Raw genomic sequence first — 17,035 nt, forward strand, 5'->3', positions numbered from 1 at the left:
AGCCTTCCATTTAACTAAAGAGGCCTTTTTTTTATCATTTATAACCCAGAACATATGTCCTGCTCTGCATTAAAGAGGCCCTTCAGTTTTTGCATGTAATTCTCAAACTGCGAAATCTCTTAAAAAGTAGTAAGATAACAGTGTTATGCAATTGCCCTTCTCAAACAAATTATAAAAAAAAATGTTAAAAAAGAAAAACGCCCTCGCCGACGCCGACAGACAATTTCTACGGTTTTTACCTTTGCTGTAAAGAATAACAATAAGAAGAAACCCCAGGTTAATTTTTTTAAACGACGAATAACGCCAGCCAAAAGGGTGACCCAAAAGGGAAGGCCGAAAACAAGAAGGTAAAGAGCTCCAGCAAGACGCTGCTCCTCGCACCTCACTGGCTGGTGATGAAGGTGAGCGCCTCCAAAACGAACCTGTTTGAGAGCATTTGGACGCGACCGGAGTTTGATGCCCTCAGAAAGAAGTGGAAGGGCGAGGAAATCCACATCGTTTGGGCTCGATTTACACTATGTTTGAATCGAGGGCTTCAGGCAGTCAAGAAGGGAGTCATTGCTTCTTGATTACCGACAGCTCCTGTCAGAACGAAATGCGTGGGGGCGACACAAAAAGACAATGACCTGATCACTGTTTCCCAGAGAAGTCAGAAAATGAAGCCATTGGGTAAGTTTCATGATCAAAAGCTGCCTAATTAGCAAGATTTCAGACAAGCAAGCTTTTCTGTCTGTGCAGGTTGCAGGAAATTCTAAACGGGTACATGGAAATAAAGATAATCTCAGTTGCTAAACCATCTGTTTAATTTCCAAGGTTGGGTTTCAATCCCTAGTAGCTTTGGCATCACCAATACCACATGGAACCCAAAAAGAGGTGGCAAACATGACAAGAAAACATGTTTGCCAGAAAGAAGTAAATCTTTAAACGGAGACATTCTATTTACTGCAATACATTGCTATGCAAAAAAAAAAAAGAAAGAAAAGGAAAAAGAGTGCCGCACATCGACATGCAACAAGAGATCAAGAGTTTTTTAATATATATCTATCATTCTAATCACTCGCTAAAGGCAGTAGCATCCTTCTGCATAATGTATCGCTCTTTAGCATATAAAAGGAATATATACAGAGAATATACAAGCAAACTCTCAGTCTTAGTCTGTATACGAACACAACCAAACAAACAGGTACGTTCTTCTACCTGCTAAAAAGGGAGTCATTGCACCTTCCAACTGCACCTATATGCAGCCAAACCACTTCAAGCTTTAACTGCAGTCTCTGTCAAAACCCAAAATAAGATATGCAATTTTAAAGAAGACTTATTGTTGCTGGAATCTTATGCATATAAGACATTTATAAACAAAGAAAATGGTTTACACAGCACGTGCAACTTATAATGATAAAGATAAAAATCATAAAAAAATGAAGATTTAAAGGTTCAAGAGTCCCTTCATCAGTACAAGCAAGAAGAAGATAAGGAGGCAAACGAAATGTCAACAGAAGGGAAAGATAAATTACTGTAGAAACAACTAACCAACGCAAATCAGTGAAAGAATTTCCAGAAATATTGCACTACACCATCGAATAGTTCATTATATATTGCTACGGCTAATTATAAGCCAATTAAAACATCATAATTAAAAAAGTGATCTCACCAAGAGATTATATTTTGCCTTGAGAAAAGAAAATAAATTTCACCTTCATAAAAAGGTCAAACTTTTGCCTGATGCAAAAGTTTTTTATAATCAAAGGAGCACCGTGTCCTCAAACCATAAGTCGAGCACTCAGACCAGTTACGTAAGGTGGCACCAATAAGCACAAGGCCTATTCAGCTCACATGCAATGAAGGAAATCATGATTCGTCCATAGCACCAAAGCAGCACATGCACCTCTAGTCTTTATTTTCAGTATTTAGATTCTTAGAATGGGATCAAAATGATCCACACCCAGCAAAGATGGACATGAAGGTCTACTAAACACTAGTGATTACCAACAAAGGTCCATCTGCCCTACTAAGAAGTGGGATTGAGACTTTCAATTACTTCGTGGTGCATCTCTTGGTCTAGAGTGGCAGGGGTCAGGTTAACCCCAGCTTGTCTTTTAAAAATAAAAAGGAAAAAAAATTGCTCGAAACTTGAGAAAAGCCCGAAATGAAAAGAAAATATCATGACAGGATAAAAACCAAGTATGAGCTTCTCAGAAGAATCACTCAAACAAGTACCTATGTTTACATGTTCACCCAACAACTTCTACTTTTCCTTGGTCAAATGGGTTTCCATTTTACTTCCTTGGTTTTTGTGGATTAATTGCTGTCTTGAGTAATGAAAACCAATATGTTGAAGAGAGAAGCAGTTCGACAATGCCCAGATGCATGCAACTCCGTACCCAAAGCAAATCAATGGCCTTAATGCAGGACTTAAAACAAAGAAGTGGACTTTGGGACAGCACAGATCACTTTAAATTATAATTAGGAAACTAAGTTATTTTATCATAGGAAATGGATCAAAGATTAGTTTCAGAACGAATATTAAGTCAAGGATATTTGGTTAAATTTTAAAGAGCTTTATGGGTCTTTCTGTTTGGATCACGACTAAGAGCCATTTGATTGGTCAAATTAAAATTGTGGCCTATGAACAATCAATTATGAACTTGACTCAAGCCATGATCCATCTCCAAAGTAGGTTGCCAATTGGATCTAGATCAACCCCAATGGTGTCCATCCAAAGAATAGAGTAATGAGCCCAGCTATCTTATTCCAAGAAGCCTCTATCACACCATGTGCATAAACTACTCAGCCAAAGTCTTCAATCCTATGGTCCTACCCAAATTGAGTGCGATGTATGATGTTTATTTATAACATAGGATGTTTTATTGCACCGTTTTATAAGTTTCAATTTCCATAATGATGATAGAAGTGTTATCCCACAACAGTCAACATAAGGCTGCTTTAGAAATGGTTAGAGCCAATTTCAATGCATGAAAAATAGCAAATAGGATCTAAACATGCTAATCATGATAAAAGCAGTTTATTGATACTTGGGCAAAATTGTCCTATCTATGTGACATACGGTGCTTAATGCCAGAGGCCCAGAACAATAGAAGCTCTACAGACATGCATCACAACCAGAAAGAGTAAACTCTAAGATATGACTGAACAGGCAAGGTTTGAAGTTTGAACTTAACAATGATCCAACCAAGTACAAACAGACATTTTAGTAAATTTCCATACTCAAAACATCACATCATGGAAAATGATGAACGTTAGGTAGCAATCAAGGATAAGGGACAACATAATTACGAGAAAGTCAGAAGTAATTTCTATAAACAAGTAAACCAAAGAAGACAAACCTTGGCTAGTTGAAAGGGTGCACTATCAACATCACCAAATACAGTGGCTGTTGCAACCTGAGTCTGGGGCAGTTAGATTGGCAGAACAGACATCTTCAGCAATCCTGAGAGATGCAACAGCTTGTGATGCAATGATTCCTGAAATCTCAGCAACTTGAAAGATCCCTTCACATGAATTTGCATTCCACATGCCATTATCAGAAGCACCCAGGAAATTCCCAGGAATTGCATCATAGCCTGTACACTGACGAGGCACAGGCTGGTTTCGCTCCCAATCACGCTGTTTGCAGTCAGACCTAATAAAATCAGAATCCCATCTGCTACCCAAGGAGTTCTTCCAGCACCTTTGATAAGGGAACATACTGTCCAACTCACACACAGGGATGGCTGCATTTCCCGGTGCAGTAAGGAAATCAACTGAAATATTGGCAGGCACCTGAGTACTAATCATCTCCTTCTTATCCAACAAAGTTGTATAATGTTCTTCTGGTTTTTCATCCATAAGAACATGAAGAGCTACTGCCTCAGCAATGGCTGCACCTTCCTCATCTAGCCTTTGTTGCTCTTCTTTCTTCTTCTGTTTCTTCTTCTCAAGTTCTAAGCGAATTGCAGCAGATGCTGCAAGTGCCTTCTCTAAGCGCCTCTTTTTCTTTTCTGCCAACTTCAGACGGTCTAACTCATCTTTAACCTGCTTCTTCCTTTCCTTCCGCAAGACAGGTCCCATTACTGCTGGTCTCTTCATAAATTTGATATCATCCATGATTCTTTTAAACCTTCGAGTTGGATAAAATGCAGTACCAAACTCCAAATAACACTATATTCTGGAACTTCTAACAACGAGGTGAAATGTAAATCTATGAGTCAAAACTTTCTCAACTTTCTGAGCCACACTCCACACCTTCTGCACCCATTATTTCTAACCATCCGACTCTTTACAGGGAGAAATAACAGAATCAAATCTTCAACCCAAAGTTTCAGATAAATGAAATCACACACTAAATATAAACTTATTGCTTAAGGTCCTGCAAGTTTATTACACAAGAAAGGGGGGAAAGAATTGGAAGTACTCTCCAAACTCTTCGAAGTCCTACACCCACTCAGGAATGAAAGAATACTTCATCTTCCTAACAATACAATCCCAAAAAGACACAACAGGGGAGGGAGACAAGGTCGAAGAACATTCTTTGGCAGATGAATATCCAGATCCCATATTTGTGAATTTGTTCCAGCAGCAGAAATTCAAACTCATCGCCAGAAAAAATAGATTAACATGAACCCACCAACAAGATTTCTAGATACAATGACAAATTCAGAAGAACGTGCCGTTGATACAATTAACAATGAAGGCCAACTGCAAAGAGTTCAAAAAGGACAAGGGTAAATGTAGCGATCAACAGAAACCAAGTAACAAGAATCATGTGAAAATCATTCAAAAAATCAAACAAAATCTGAAACACATACTACATCAAGAATCTAAGGTGATTTCAGCTAAGTAGCAGGAAAAAAAAATCAATAACTCAAACCATTTCCGAAGTTCCACCAAGTCAAAATATCAATTCCTTCTCTGACCAATTGAATTGTAAGTAGTGTAGCATAGAAGTCATACTTCGGACATTTTTTCCTCAAAATCGAGTTTCACAAGAAAAGGAACAAAAGCACCAGAAGTGATCTTAACTTAAAAAATGCAACCATGAGAGCCACAAAAATAATCAAATCATCCGCAGTAAATCAAATTGAATTATAGACCGCTGAAGCGCACAAGAGATGAAAATCCCAAATAGGGTCCAAAAACTTCAAACTTTCACACTTTCGAGTTAGCTAATCCGCAAGCCGAATCCCACTGGCAATTGCTGTAAAACCAAAGTTTTCAAAACGACCCCCAAAAAAATACGACATAAGAACCTGACGGGATATTGTCCATCAAAGGCCACGATTGACCAAACAAGTCGACGAGGAAAAAACCGAAAAAAGAAAAAGATCTTTCAGATATGATAGAACTCAAGAGTGATCGGAAGAAGAAAACTAAACAGATCCAAGTAAAATTTCTTCTCAAAACAAGGCGCATATATCATGTTCTTACGGTCGAAGCAAGAAATTCAGAACAGGAGAAAGAACCATGCAACAGATCGAAGCTAGATAAGGCGAAGACCGACGAAAGAAGCAGACGAAAAGGAATCCACCTAAATTTTCCCAACACAACGATAAATCTGACAGAGGTACCTTCAGGATCGTCTAGAATACTTGGAAATGCGCGCCATTGTCGATCTCCATGCCCCCCGCCACACACACAGAGAGAGAGAGAGAGAGAGAGAGAGAGAGAGTCCTACCAGATCTCCCAAACTTTAACCAACTCTGAGGAAGACGCCTCATCCTAAGTCCGCGTGCCCTAACTTATCTCACCGCATGTTACAACAAGAGCCCCCGCTTCCGCTTTAATTCACGGACCCGTCACTCCCGCGGTCAACAAAGTCTCGGAACGCCGGAGTCCCCTCGAAGGGCGTATCCGTCATTGTGGAGAAGTTTCATCAGGCCGTACGGAAGGTTGGGGCGGGAGGAAGCAACGTCCCCGGTCACATGAAAGGGACGTCGTCCGATATGACCCACTGGGCGGGACCGGCGGGCCGGCCGGTCCTCCTTTCCTCCCCAGCACGCCAGGAATCATTCCCTGACGCTTTCCATCTCCGAGTCGCGTCCTATTCCATTCACTTGTCTCGTGTCTCTGTGACCGCATGTTATAGAAAAAAAATTTAATAAGGTCTAACTGCCTAATTTTGTATTTTTCTTAAGTTAGAGCTGCACATGTTATACAAAAAATTTTTAATAAGGTCTAACTGCCTAATTTTGTATTTTTCATGAGTTAGAGCTGCACATGTTGTAGAAAAAAAATTTAATAAGGTCTAACTGCCTAATTTTGTATTTTCATGAGTTAGAGCTACACATGAGTCGAGTCCAGTCGAGTTCAACTGGACTCACACACAACTCACAAGCTCGATAGAACGAGTTCCAACTCAACTCAATGCTACAACATCGAGGTCAAGCTCAACTCGTTTAACTTGTTTCTTTTGATTTGTTTAACTCACTTAATTGCTACTTGTTTAACTATTTCGTCACTATACTTTATCATTCATTATATAGTGGAGCCGAGTCAAGTTTAAACAAATAGAGTTCTTATAAGCCGAATTCGACTCGTTGAACATTGTGAGCATACATTAGAATTCAAGCCAGGGAGCTCGACTCGTTGTGGAGGCCTATAAGCTTGCCCGTTGAGTTTGGGGGGAAATTTTGCAAGAGTATTATGCTGATCGGTGTTTAACCACTAGTAATATTAGTGGTGGTGGCTGAATGTGTCGCTTTGAAAATGTTGGTGGGCAGTGATTTACCTGGGTTACATAGTTTTTTTTTCAAACATGTATCTCAAAAATTGGCAGTCGTGTCATTGCGTTGAATCCTTTCGGATCTTGCAAAAAGTAATGAATTTTTACCAATTGACTGATCTTTGGCTCCTAATGAATTCCTTTACAAAACAAATTTAGGCCGATGTGAGTTGAACTTGCGTTACATGACTCACTAAGAGGCTCAAGGCAACTCTTTTGTCCTTCCTTGTAAAGAAAGAAAGAGAAAAGTAGGGCCAGGGTTTAGGTCGGAGCCATTTAAGGTGGTCTAGGGTGGAAACTTAGTCATCTAGGGCCCAGGGTTTAGGCTGGTTGGGGCCTGCTCCTAAAGTGGCTTTGCTATTAGGCCATACCAAAGGTATGTAACTTTTTTCTTTTAATTTGGACAGTTTTCTAAGTGCACACAAGGAATATTTTATCATACCACCTAACAGATAATGAAAGTTCCTATCATTCTCGAGTTTCATAGAGCAAAAAGTTTGCTGTTGGTGTCTCAGAGTACTATGCTCAATGCACTTCGCCACCAGTATTGTCCACTCCATTTTGTAGCATTTTTGAGGTAGTTGACCATACATGAGGAGAAAAGACCTGGGTAACTTCAATATTACCCTCAAATAAAGAAATGAAAGATAAAAGTTGCAAGAAAGCTTTGTTTCTTGATGAAATATCACTCATTTATTAGTTGATTCCTTGCTTTCTTCTTGTATATTAGTACAGTATATATTCATCTATAATATGCATTTGCACTTTTTCCTTTCCTGGCTATTATCTATTTTTGTATCGTTTCTTATTGTGGTCTACGGTTGCATCAGCTTGCAGAAGGAGTTGATGCCCTCTAAGATCATTAGCCTTCTGTCAGTGAACTTGTACTCATTATCAGATCTGCAATTGTCAAAAACACCAAAAGAATCTCACCCATTTGCAACAGTAAATCCATGCAAAGGGTCCAGTAAGTGTGACTTGGGCTTATCTTGACAAGTCTTCGTCCTAGTTGGGATTTGAGAACTATGAAGGTAGGCAATATAAATTGATGGGACTCAAGGACAATATTATTTGATCAAATATAATTCAAATTCATTAAGTCAAATTTGGAAACCAAGTTTGAACACTATTTATGGTACATTAATCGGGCTCACATATGGATCCAAGTTGTGCACCAAAATTCAGGAATAGTTCTGAAACATAACAGAACAAGTTTTCGTTTTGAAGTCAAGTTTTAGGCAAAGCAGATCTATGAAAACTAAAATTCTGTTGTATCTTGTGTTCATTATGTCAGTTTTGTTTAACGTTAATCTTTTGTTTCGGTGAGCCACAGTGTCTATCACTTTGTGTTCAATCAACAAATTTTCTATGACAAATCATTCACGAAAAAGCCACCGAATTTGCCAATAATTCATTGAGGACTAGTATCATTCACAAAGAACTTGAGATAAAAAGCTTATATGTGCAACTAAAGGCAGAGCCAGAATTTTTTTGTCTATGGGGCACTAAATATACATATAACAAATTTGACCTTGAGGCTGATCCATATAATTACACCAAACTCTACCAAGATCCAATCATTAAAAACAAGCATTTAGAGTGGGCTCCGTGGGGCAAGCATACACCCCACACCTACCTCTGCCCCTATATGCAACACATGATGAATATTGGTTTAAAATTAGTTACATTTCGCTGGCCATAACAATAATATGAAGTTTATTTGTTTGTAAGACTGAACTAATTCTCTAGTTAACGGGTGTACCGCAGCCCACCTTGGTCCCGACATAGCCCAGGACTCTAGAGGCACAGGGAATGGGGGTCCTTCGAATCTTCTTCATGTTGTAGGCCGTTAACCTCCTACTCACCTAAAGACCGAACTAGCTACCCTTACAATGTTTATAAACTTAACTCTAAAAGCAGGCATCAAATTCTAACACATTATGAGAATCCATTTCAATGATCTATTCCTTGATAAATCTCAGCTCCAAGAAATTCTTTTTTGGCATCATTTCATTTTGAAAATGGAAAGGTTGACCATCAATATGTATTTTGGCAAATAAGGCTGAGAAATGGTTGATTGCCTCACGAAGAGTGTATTTCGATTCTGTTTAATTGATTATCTGTACCTTTATTTCAATGGCATATGAGCCATTGATAATGACTAGAATTAGCCTCAATTCTGCAGTAGGCCGTTGAGACTGAGATACACTATAAGGCTACGAGATAGGGATCACATACATCATTACATTTAACACTTTTAAAATATTCTAATATTAATGAAGAAGTTTTGGTTCTGTGTTCTTTTCATTGTAACGCTTTTTTTCAAAAAACAGCATTTTTTAAATAAGTTTTATTCGGCTAATTTGTTTACCACGATTTTTCCAAAAAAATGGCTATGGTCTACACATATAAAAGCAAAACAAGAAGCATCATAAGTCATGCAATACACAGGCGAGAAGTTGATTTGACCCAAATATTGGTGTTCCTGTAGCTGCTGCAGCAATTTATGGCAACAATTGTTGCCCTCAATTGCTAATACGAGCAACCAAACATTTCTCCCTATTTGCCTGGTACCTCAGTTTGTAATGACCATGTAAATACTAGTTCTAAATACAACAACCAAAGGTATCTCTCACAAAAGAAAATCTTAAAGCGCAAGATGTCGAAGTTCAAATTAGCATGTTGAAAAAGAAGGTATTAAGTCAGATGTAGTGCTATTGATGTAGCAGAATTTGAGTTCAAAAAAGCATCCTTTCGAACATTGGTAATGACTCAGCCAACAAAATATTGGGCGGTAGGTTTGATGATTAACACTCTTGTATTATTGTTGCATCAAAAACTCATTGCTAATAGCTCTATTCTTGAGATGCCAAGGAATTTGAATTTTTTGTGTTCTTTGTAGTGTGATTACTTATCTCCAATGTTATCTTTCAAGGGGTTGGCTTAATGGACAAGGCAGGGGTTGGTAGGCAGCCAGTTTTGTTTCTAAATCCTATGACATCAACCATCGTGCTATAAAAGGAAGAACATCAATATACAAGTTAAAGCACAACATGAGTTTCACCCCAATGCACCCAAAGCAGTCTTGAACCATGGGGAAATAAAAGAGACTTCGGGTTTTACTTGAGTTATAGGATTAACCTCCTGCTCACCAGGATTATAATAAATTTTAATATAGAGAGATATCATTTCTTGATCTCCCAATAGGTGAAAGAAAAAGGACTAGTGATAGGCTCAAGAAATTGGGGCTTGGATCCACAAATAGGGAACCACACTGTCATAAGCACTGATGGCTTGGACTGCCATCAATTCTCTAAGTGGTAGTGCCTTCTCCATTGTCACTTCTGTAATGCCGTGGCAATATAAAAGGTGGTTGACACCTTTTTTTCACGATAATGCTTAGAGTCCCTTACCTATGGAAGAGCTTTAGGAGCCTTTTTGCCCCAATCTGGCTCATCTTTCTTTTTTGCCTTTAGAAAGATTAGATTCCTACAGTAGTACTTTGAGCTTCTTTTAGTGAGATTCTTTTAAAGAATAGGAACAGGAATTCCGGAATTTTAAGTGATTATCTAAAACAGTGGACTGCTTGTCCTATACGTAAAAGTAAACAATGGAAGAATTTATATAATTAAGTAAATAAAATGATTACGTAAACCGACTTTTAGTTGTTCCATCAAATTAGTTAAGTGGTTGAGGTGTCGTAGATAAAGCTAATTCCTAAGAATCAAAGCAATAATTGTATCAGACAAAAAAAAATGTAAATTTACATGAAACACCATGTAAACTATCAATGAAGTTGATGGGATGTATGCCGCAATAGACCTATAGATAGGTTGGTGTGGGCAACTGTCCACCTCAACCTATGTAAACCCTAGTAAACGTTTTATTATAATGATGCTGGACTTCGGACTAGCCATATCGGGTGCCCACACCAAACCCTAACCAGTATCTCTTTTAGCTAAATTTTTTTGACTCGGGCACTGGATATATACCATACAAAGTCACTAATAGATATGTCTTACAACAGATTATTTGTATAATCTAGTTTGAACCTCATAAACCAAGTTGTTTTGATTTGATGGGACGTACAAATGTGTTCTGATTAGTTGAAGACCTGCCAATCAACTATTTACTTGTGTTTGGTGACAAAAAAAAATGTTTTTGCATATAAAACTTGATGTACTTTCAGCATTTGATGCTTAAATCATAAAGAATTTAATCTCTCAATGTAAAGCCAACCTCTAATAAATCAACTCTGTTAACCACATTGAAATGGTTGAATTTATAAAATATGAAAGGTAGAAGTTGATTGCAAACTGTCAATTTCTATAAACTAATATTTTTCAACACATTCAACCAGTCGCTTCCCCCATCCTTCTGGTAACCATGGTCCCGAGTAGGAACCGAGGAGCCATTTTTCTTATTTATAAGAGCAGTTGACGAAGAGATGTAAGCATGGAAAGTGATCCGTCATCCCTAACCACTCACTGTGGTCACTCGACAGCTTAAAAAAGGGAAAACACAGGCAATGATGTCAAAGATTAAGATTTATCTGATCACCAACCTGAGTTTGGTTGGTTGCATTTGGGGTAAAAAAAAAAGCAGAAAAAGAAAGAGGTCATCATATCACATCTACGTTTGGTACATGTGATTTTCCACCCAAATTCCTTTGGTATATTTCCAATCAATAAATTAATTCACTTGTAGAATTGAAGGCTTATTTATTAATTCAATGTCGATATATAATTCACGAGACCGTAGATATTGGTTACCAACTTTATTATGCACTTCAAATTACGAAATGAAGCGCAGAAGCAAGCATTATGGATTGAACTAAACATGTTCAGATACGCGTTGGTTTCTGTGATGTTGCTAATCATACGCTTAACTATTTTTACATCGTGAATCAAATCACTTACTTTCAACTTCCCTTGCCTGTCACTTACTGATCGTATATATTAAATCAACAGAAAGTTTCAAATCGTTATAGACAAGCTACTTCCAATATCATTTTCTCTATCTGCCTCATTGACTATGCCCGTCACTGTCAATTACGCATATTTAGCAATCTCAAAATCCTTTAGGTGTTTCCTTTTCTTTTTCTTTTTTTTTACTGTGATAAAGTCAGTCCACTTCTTGATAACTTTATAGCAAATTAGGTGCAACTTTCAACCACTACCGAAACTCTATATATTTTTTGAATATTTCGCAAGAGTGTTTCAGAAAATGCAAAACACCAGGTGTCTATCTTAGATCCTTTTCAGGCGAAAAAATTTGTGTTAATCCAATGGCTGGCTCAGCAGAGCTATTGACTCAACCATGAAAAAGATTAGGTGTACTTTTAACAATATGGCTAATCTATATAATACAACCACTAATGCCAAGTATTAAATTCATTTATATAAATATTCCTAGTGTCTTTTCCTGCCTAGTAAACGGTTTTGGTGCGGCACTCATAAGAGTCAATGCATATGAATTAATATTCTACCTTCTTATGGTGGTAGTGGTGGGAACCATCATGATTCACTGCCACTGCATCTTTAGATAGGTATAGAACCAAGCCGAGCCACATGTGGTTCAGCTGGGCTCATTTAACAGCAACATTATATTTTTTTCCGCAAATTATATATTATATATATATATCAACACAATAAAATACAAATTTGGCAAGAAAAAAATTTGGTATCTGATTAAGGTTGTCGATAGGATGGACTATTTAACCACCCATCTGCATATGAATCTGCTTAGCTCCATCTGATTAATTAATAAGATAGGAGCTGGTTAGTAATATATGTCTGAGTCGCATCCTGGATATGCTGGATCGACCCCATGCCAGTAGTATCCAGATTCAGTGTTTGGTATATATATATATATATATATATATATATATATATATATATATATATATATATATATATATATATATATATATATATATATATATATATATATATATATATATATATATATATATATATATATATATATATATATATATATATATATATATATATATATATATATATATATATATATATATAACATTGAAATAGACGCTGACTGCCTATCAGCCCCTATCTTATGCCGTTTTGCACCAAGCCCCTCAAGTGTAGACTATTTCATATTTAAATGATCAAATACAAGGTTAGACCACATCTTAATCTCATCCTTTAAACTGCAACTGAATCTGACCAGATATCTGACTTCGACAGTGGATTCCATTCACTTAAATCCGGTCATGCATTTGATAATGAAGTTAAAAGCAAAAGATGTTAACTGCATGGTATCGATTGTCAGTTTGTATACTTATATGAAACCAAATCTGGATCCGCTAGAATGGCTTTTCCCAAAATCTGAATGTGTTTTGATATTTTAGGATTTAAGATGTTTTTCCATATCCGACTAAGTTAGTGTTTTCATTTGGACTGAACGATCCATTTACATCCCTATAAATAAAGCAAACATTAACCGAATTCTAATCAGACTCGATTTATCATGCAGTTTCGATGAAGGTAGTTTTTCAAAGCTACCGAAAAATTGCATTTAACAATCTCAGAATCACACTTTGTGTTGTATCGTTGATCAGAGAGACTTAGATAATCTGATGCACGTTAGCCATTAATAGTAAAAAATATTTTCATCTTTCCTTGAACCTAACATAGACTGATTCTGAGGAGAAGAACATTCTTCTTGAACTCATAGAGACTGCCTCTCAAAACAGGTAAGAAGTCCCTTTTACGTTATACCTTTTGTGCTTCTCAAAATCTTCATCAATGTTATCGGTGACCAAGAAATTCTACATATATAATGCAGGTAGTACCTACCACTCCTATGGTCAAACCCGAAACAGCCATTAAGAAAATGATATAACGGTTTCTACTTCTATGAAAGAAAGATTTAGGCTGGGAGCAGTAGAAAAAATGAAGATTTGGAACTCATGGGTGAGAGAGAGGAAATTTCACCACCATGTCAAAGCCAACACCACCCTCCCCCTCCACCTCTACCCATCTCGAGTTTTAGGGCTGCTTTGGGTGCTTTAGAATGGTGCTCTCGCTATGCTTCAACTCACATACCACCACCATGAAGGTCAAAGCCAACACCACCCTCCACCTCTACCCTTCTCGAGTTCTAGGGCTGCTTTGGGTGCTTGAGAATGGTACTCTTGCTATACTTCAACTCACATACCAGTCAACAAAACAAAAAATTGACGTGACAAGAGTTGGAAATAGGAACTGGCTGCTAATCAGCACCAGCTCGACAGTCCACACCCTACCATGAAGATATGGAACTAAGTTGCAGAACAAGAAATTGCCTCTTTTTCAGCAACATAAAGGAAAAACTTATAATTCAATGTGATCGCTTTATTTGGTAAAAGTAAAAACTCTCTATTGCCAGTGCACCATTTTCCTCTTTCCAGTGCAGAAAAGAGAAAGTAATCTTTCCTTGCAGAGCTAAAACTCGTATTTCCTAAAGGATCTTGATCTTAAATGTTATGCCATTGGGGACGCGACCATGATAAGTACGGTATGTTGAACCACTACAGCCAACTCTGCTACCTCCCAAATCGGTTTATTCTTGGCGGAAAGGAAGAAGCAAACTAGAAGTAACCACGGAAGCACAAAAACTTAAATCGGACAGTTTATTCATCTTTCATAATTCAGTAGTCTGGAGAAAAACTATAATGTAGAAGTAATATTTCCAAACATGCCAATCAATCACTAAATAAATTTAGAGAGGAACATCGGAGGCTTCTTTCCTCTCTTATCTCTTCTACATCGAGTTTCAGAAGAAAATATGCAGTGCTTCAAAGGATGAAAACATGCAAACTTGAACCAGAATCACGCCTAAACATAACAGTAATGGCCTCAGAGAAAACAGAGCTTCCTGAGTCCCCGATCCCACTCACATGGGATCGACCACATCAACGACGGTGGTGCAGGCCAAGATCCGGAAGAACATAGAAACCAACGCGTCATAAGTTTTCGTGACCATTTTCCGGCCGGCCTTCTTGACGACGTAGTTCCTGCCCTTCATGATTCTCACGCTGCAATCCATGTTCTTCATCTTCCCAAAGCATTTCTTTGCCTTCTCATGCAGAGTTTCCTTCCTTGTGAAAGTGTAACTCCTCAAGTACATCTGTCTACAGGAGTAGCTATCCACAATTCTCTGGTACTCCCTTGGCCTGCCATGGCTCCCACCTTGGGTGACCTTCCTGACAAACTCAGCATCTGATTCAGGCCACTTGTAGAGATTCACATAGGTCGCTCTCACCGGCGCATGAACTTCGAGGCAGGAGTAGACACAGGAAGAATTCATGGCTGCCTAGCTAATTACCTGCGATCTGCAGAAGAATTAAGCAGGAGAGACTTGGATGGTGTTGCTGGAGCAGGTGTTTCTAGAACCTGTGAAGATTAGGCAACAAGAGAAATGCAATGAACAGAGCATATTTAAGAGACAACCTAGTGGATACATCATGAGAATGGCCTACCACCCAATTTCTTATATAGTGAGTATCAGCCTTTCAAGAACGGCACTCATGGCCTGCCCCCTACTTGATGATCATATTCTTTTATTTTCCGTGCTCTAATTTGTTAAACTTATACTTGATAATGATGGTTTCCTTGGAAAATATCCAAACAGGGTACCCCTGCGATAGTGATGGATCAACAGAACTCTTCCGGCTAAGGAGGTGGGTGGAAGTTGGAATCTGAGACCTCATCTTCTTGTAAGCAAGTTTTAGGCAAAGGTTACAAATGGATTCGTTTTCATCTAAAAACTCCTGTTGGCATTTTGCCATTTGCATTTGGATTTAAGAAGCTGGATCCAACTTGGGGTCAGATTGGATTCGCATTACTCGTGAAAATTGAATGCAGTTTCTATGCAGATCAACTTTCAAACCGTAGGTGAACTTTTACGTGTAAAATGCATGATTTTTTGCTACTTTTCTAATCAGATTAAATGTGTTTACCGCCTGTCGGATTCGACGATACCATACAGCTTTTTGGACTTTGACAACAGCAGATTGATCTTTTTATGTTCAGAACTCAATTTGGATTCAAAAATCAATATTTCAACTTTGATAAGATTATTCAAATACAGTAAGATCCAGTATAAACCTAATCTATGTAGTTTGCACTGGAATAAGAGGTGCCTAAGTTTGGAAAAGGAAAACTGCCAATAGTTTAATGCCCTATAAACAAAATTATATGTGTATTTTTATATAAAACTCCCTACCTTCTCTATATTGTTAAAATATCATTTTCACAGTTAATATTCAACAAGGTCACCAAATTCCTATGATCAGCTCAGCTGACATGAAATTATAATTATACCCAAAAATGTAAGAGAGCTCATTTCCTTTAGCACCCAACATGCACAGAAAAGCAAAATTTACATTCGGTCATTTTGGTTAATTTTACTAAGCCAGGTTGTAACTAATGATTATAAAGCGTTTGGTATGCTCTAAAGAATATCAAAATTTAAATGTGCTTTCTATGCCTTCAAGGCGGCAAACGTATAATAAAATTAAGATAAAAAGGTAACGACAATATATGCAGATTTATGGGGAGATATAACTTGGTGGCTGGTACACAAGTAGGACTAACTCCTGACGTATATCTGCTAGTTCTTACCATATACTATTTTTATAGCTTAAGATGTCACTCACCTACAACCAAGTGTCACGTAAACCTAACCCTAGCTTATACATAAAGCTAAGAAAATCAATACACCACACACCATGTTCACTATTGAAAGATGTTAGCTGGTTTTCTTAGGTAACCGGTGATATAAGTATCCATAAACAATTTTATCTCTACAACCACTTGTTTGGTTCCGACGTCGGAAGAAATCTGCCTGCTTAGACATCAAGCTTTCACTTTCTAATAACTTTCTTTTATGTTAGAGTGAGTAGTTATTTTTCTACTATCTTAAAGAGAGGCCATAGCCGCCACCTTCCCATCTCTTCCTTTCTTTGTGCTCCTTGTTCATGGGGTTCACTGAGCATGCTTTAAGACCGGGGCAAAAAGAATTGTGGCCTATGTAGAAGATCGCTCTTTGAAATGTTAATTTAGTATTGCTATTTAGGTGAACTTGTGTCCAATTATATGGAGTAGTCCCAAGAAATATGGGTCATAGTTTCATGGTCAATAAATTTGTTAACCATATATTGACTGCCATATGAAAGAAAAAATTATGGCTCCTCTAGTGCTTCGGGACCTTTTTACGATCTGGGAGAATAGTATAATGGGTCGTGACAGCAACCAAAAGTCTCGTAACACATTATAATCCCTTTGGAGTGGATCACCTTGCCACTTA

At 37.8% G+C, this 17,035-nt stretch overlaps 2 protein-coding genes across 3 annotated transcripts; both read right to left on the reverse strand.

The window, feature by feature from the left end:
* Nucleotides 1-1,007: 1,007 nt before the first annotated feature.
* On the reverse strand, nt 1,008-5,724 carry LOC116254676 (uncharacterized). Of its 2 annotated transcripts, none has more exons than XM_031630215.1 (3): nt 5,565-5,724; nt 3,345-4,695; nt 1,008-1,265 (listed from the first exon to the last, which is right to left on the reverse strand). In XM_031630215.1, the coding sequence occupies exon 2, from the start codon at nt 4,102-4,104 to the stop codon at nt 3,376-3,378; it is 729 nt and encodes a 242-aa protein (XP_031486075.1). In that variant the 5' UTR covers nt 4,105-4,695; nt 5,565-5,724; the 3' UTR covers nt 1,008-1,265; nt 3,345-3,375. The 2 variants fall into 2 exon arrangements, with proteins under 2 accessions (XP_031486075.1, XP_031486074.1); XM_031630214.1 differs by having other exon boundaries at nt 1,008-1,274.
* An 8,616-nt stretch (nt 5,725-14,340) lies between these two features.
* Nucleotides 14,341-15,175, reverse strand: LOC116254882 (uncharacterized). Its single transcript, XM_031630510.2, has one exon. It carries the CDS (start codon nt 15,032-15,034, stop codon nt 14,621-14,623), a length of 414 nt encoding a protein of 137 aa, XP_031486370.1. The 5' UTR covers nt 15,035-15,175; the 3' UTR covers nt 14,341-14,620.
* Between the last annotated feature and the right edge of the window lie 1,860 nt (nt 15,176-17,035).

The sequence above is a fragment of the Nymphaea colorata genome, chromosome 5 (genome assembly GCF_008831285.2).
Source record: "Nymphaea colorata isolate Beijing-Zhang1983 chromosome 5, ASM883128v2, whole genome shotgun sequence".
NCBI classification, from domain to species: Eukaryota; Viridiplantae; Streptophyta; class Magnoliopsida; order Nymphaeales; family Nymphaeaceae; genus Nymphaea; species Nymphaea colorata.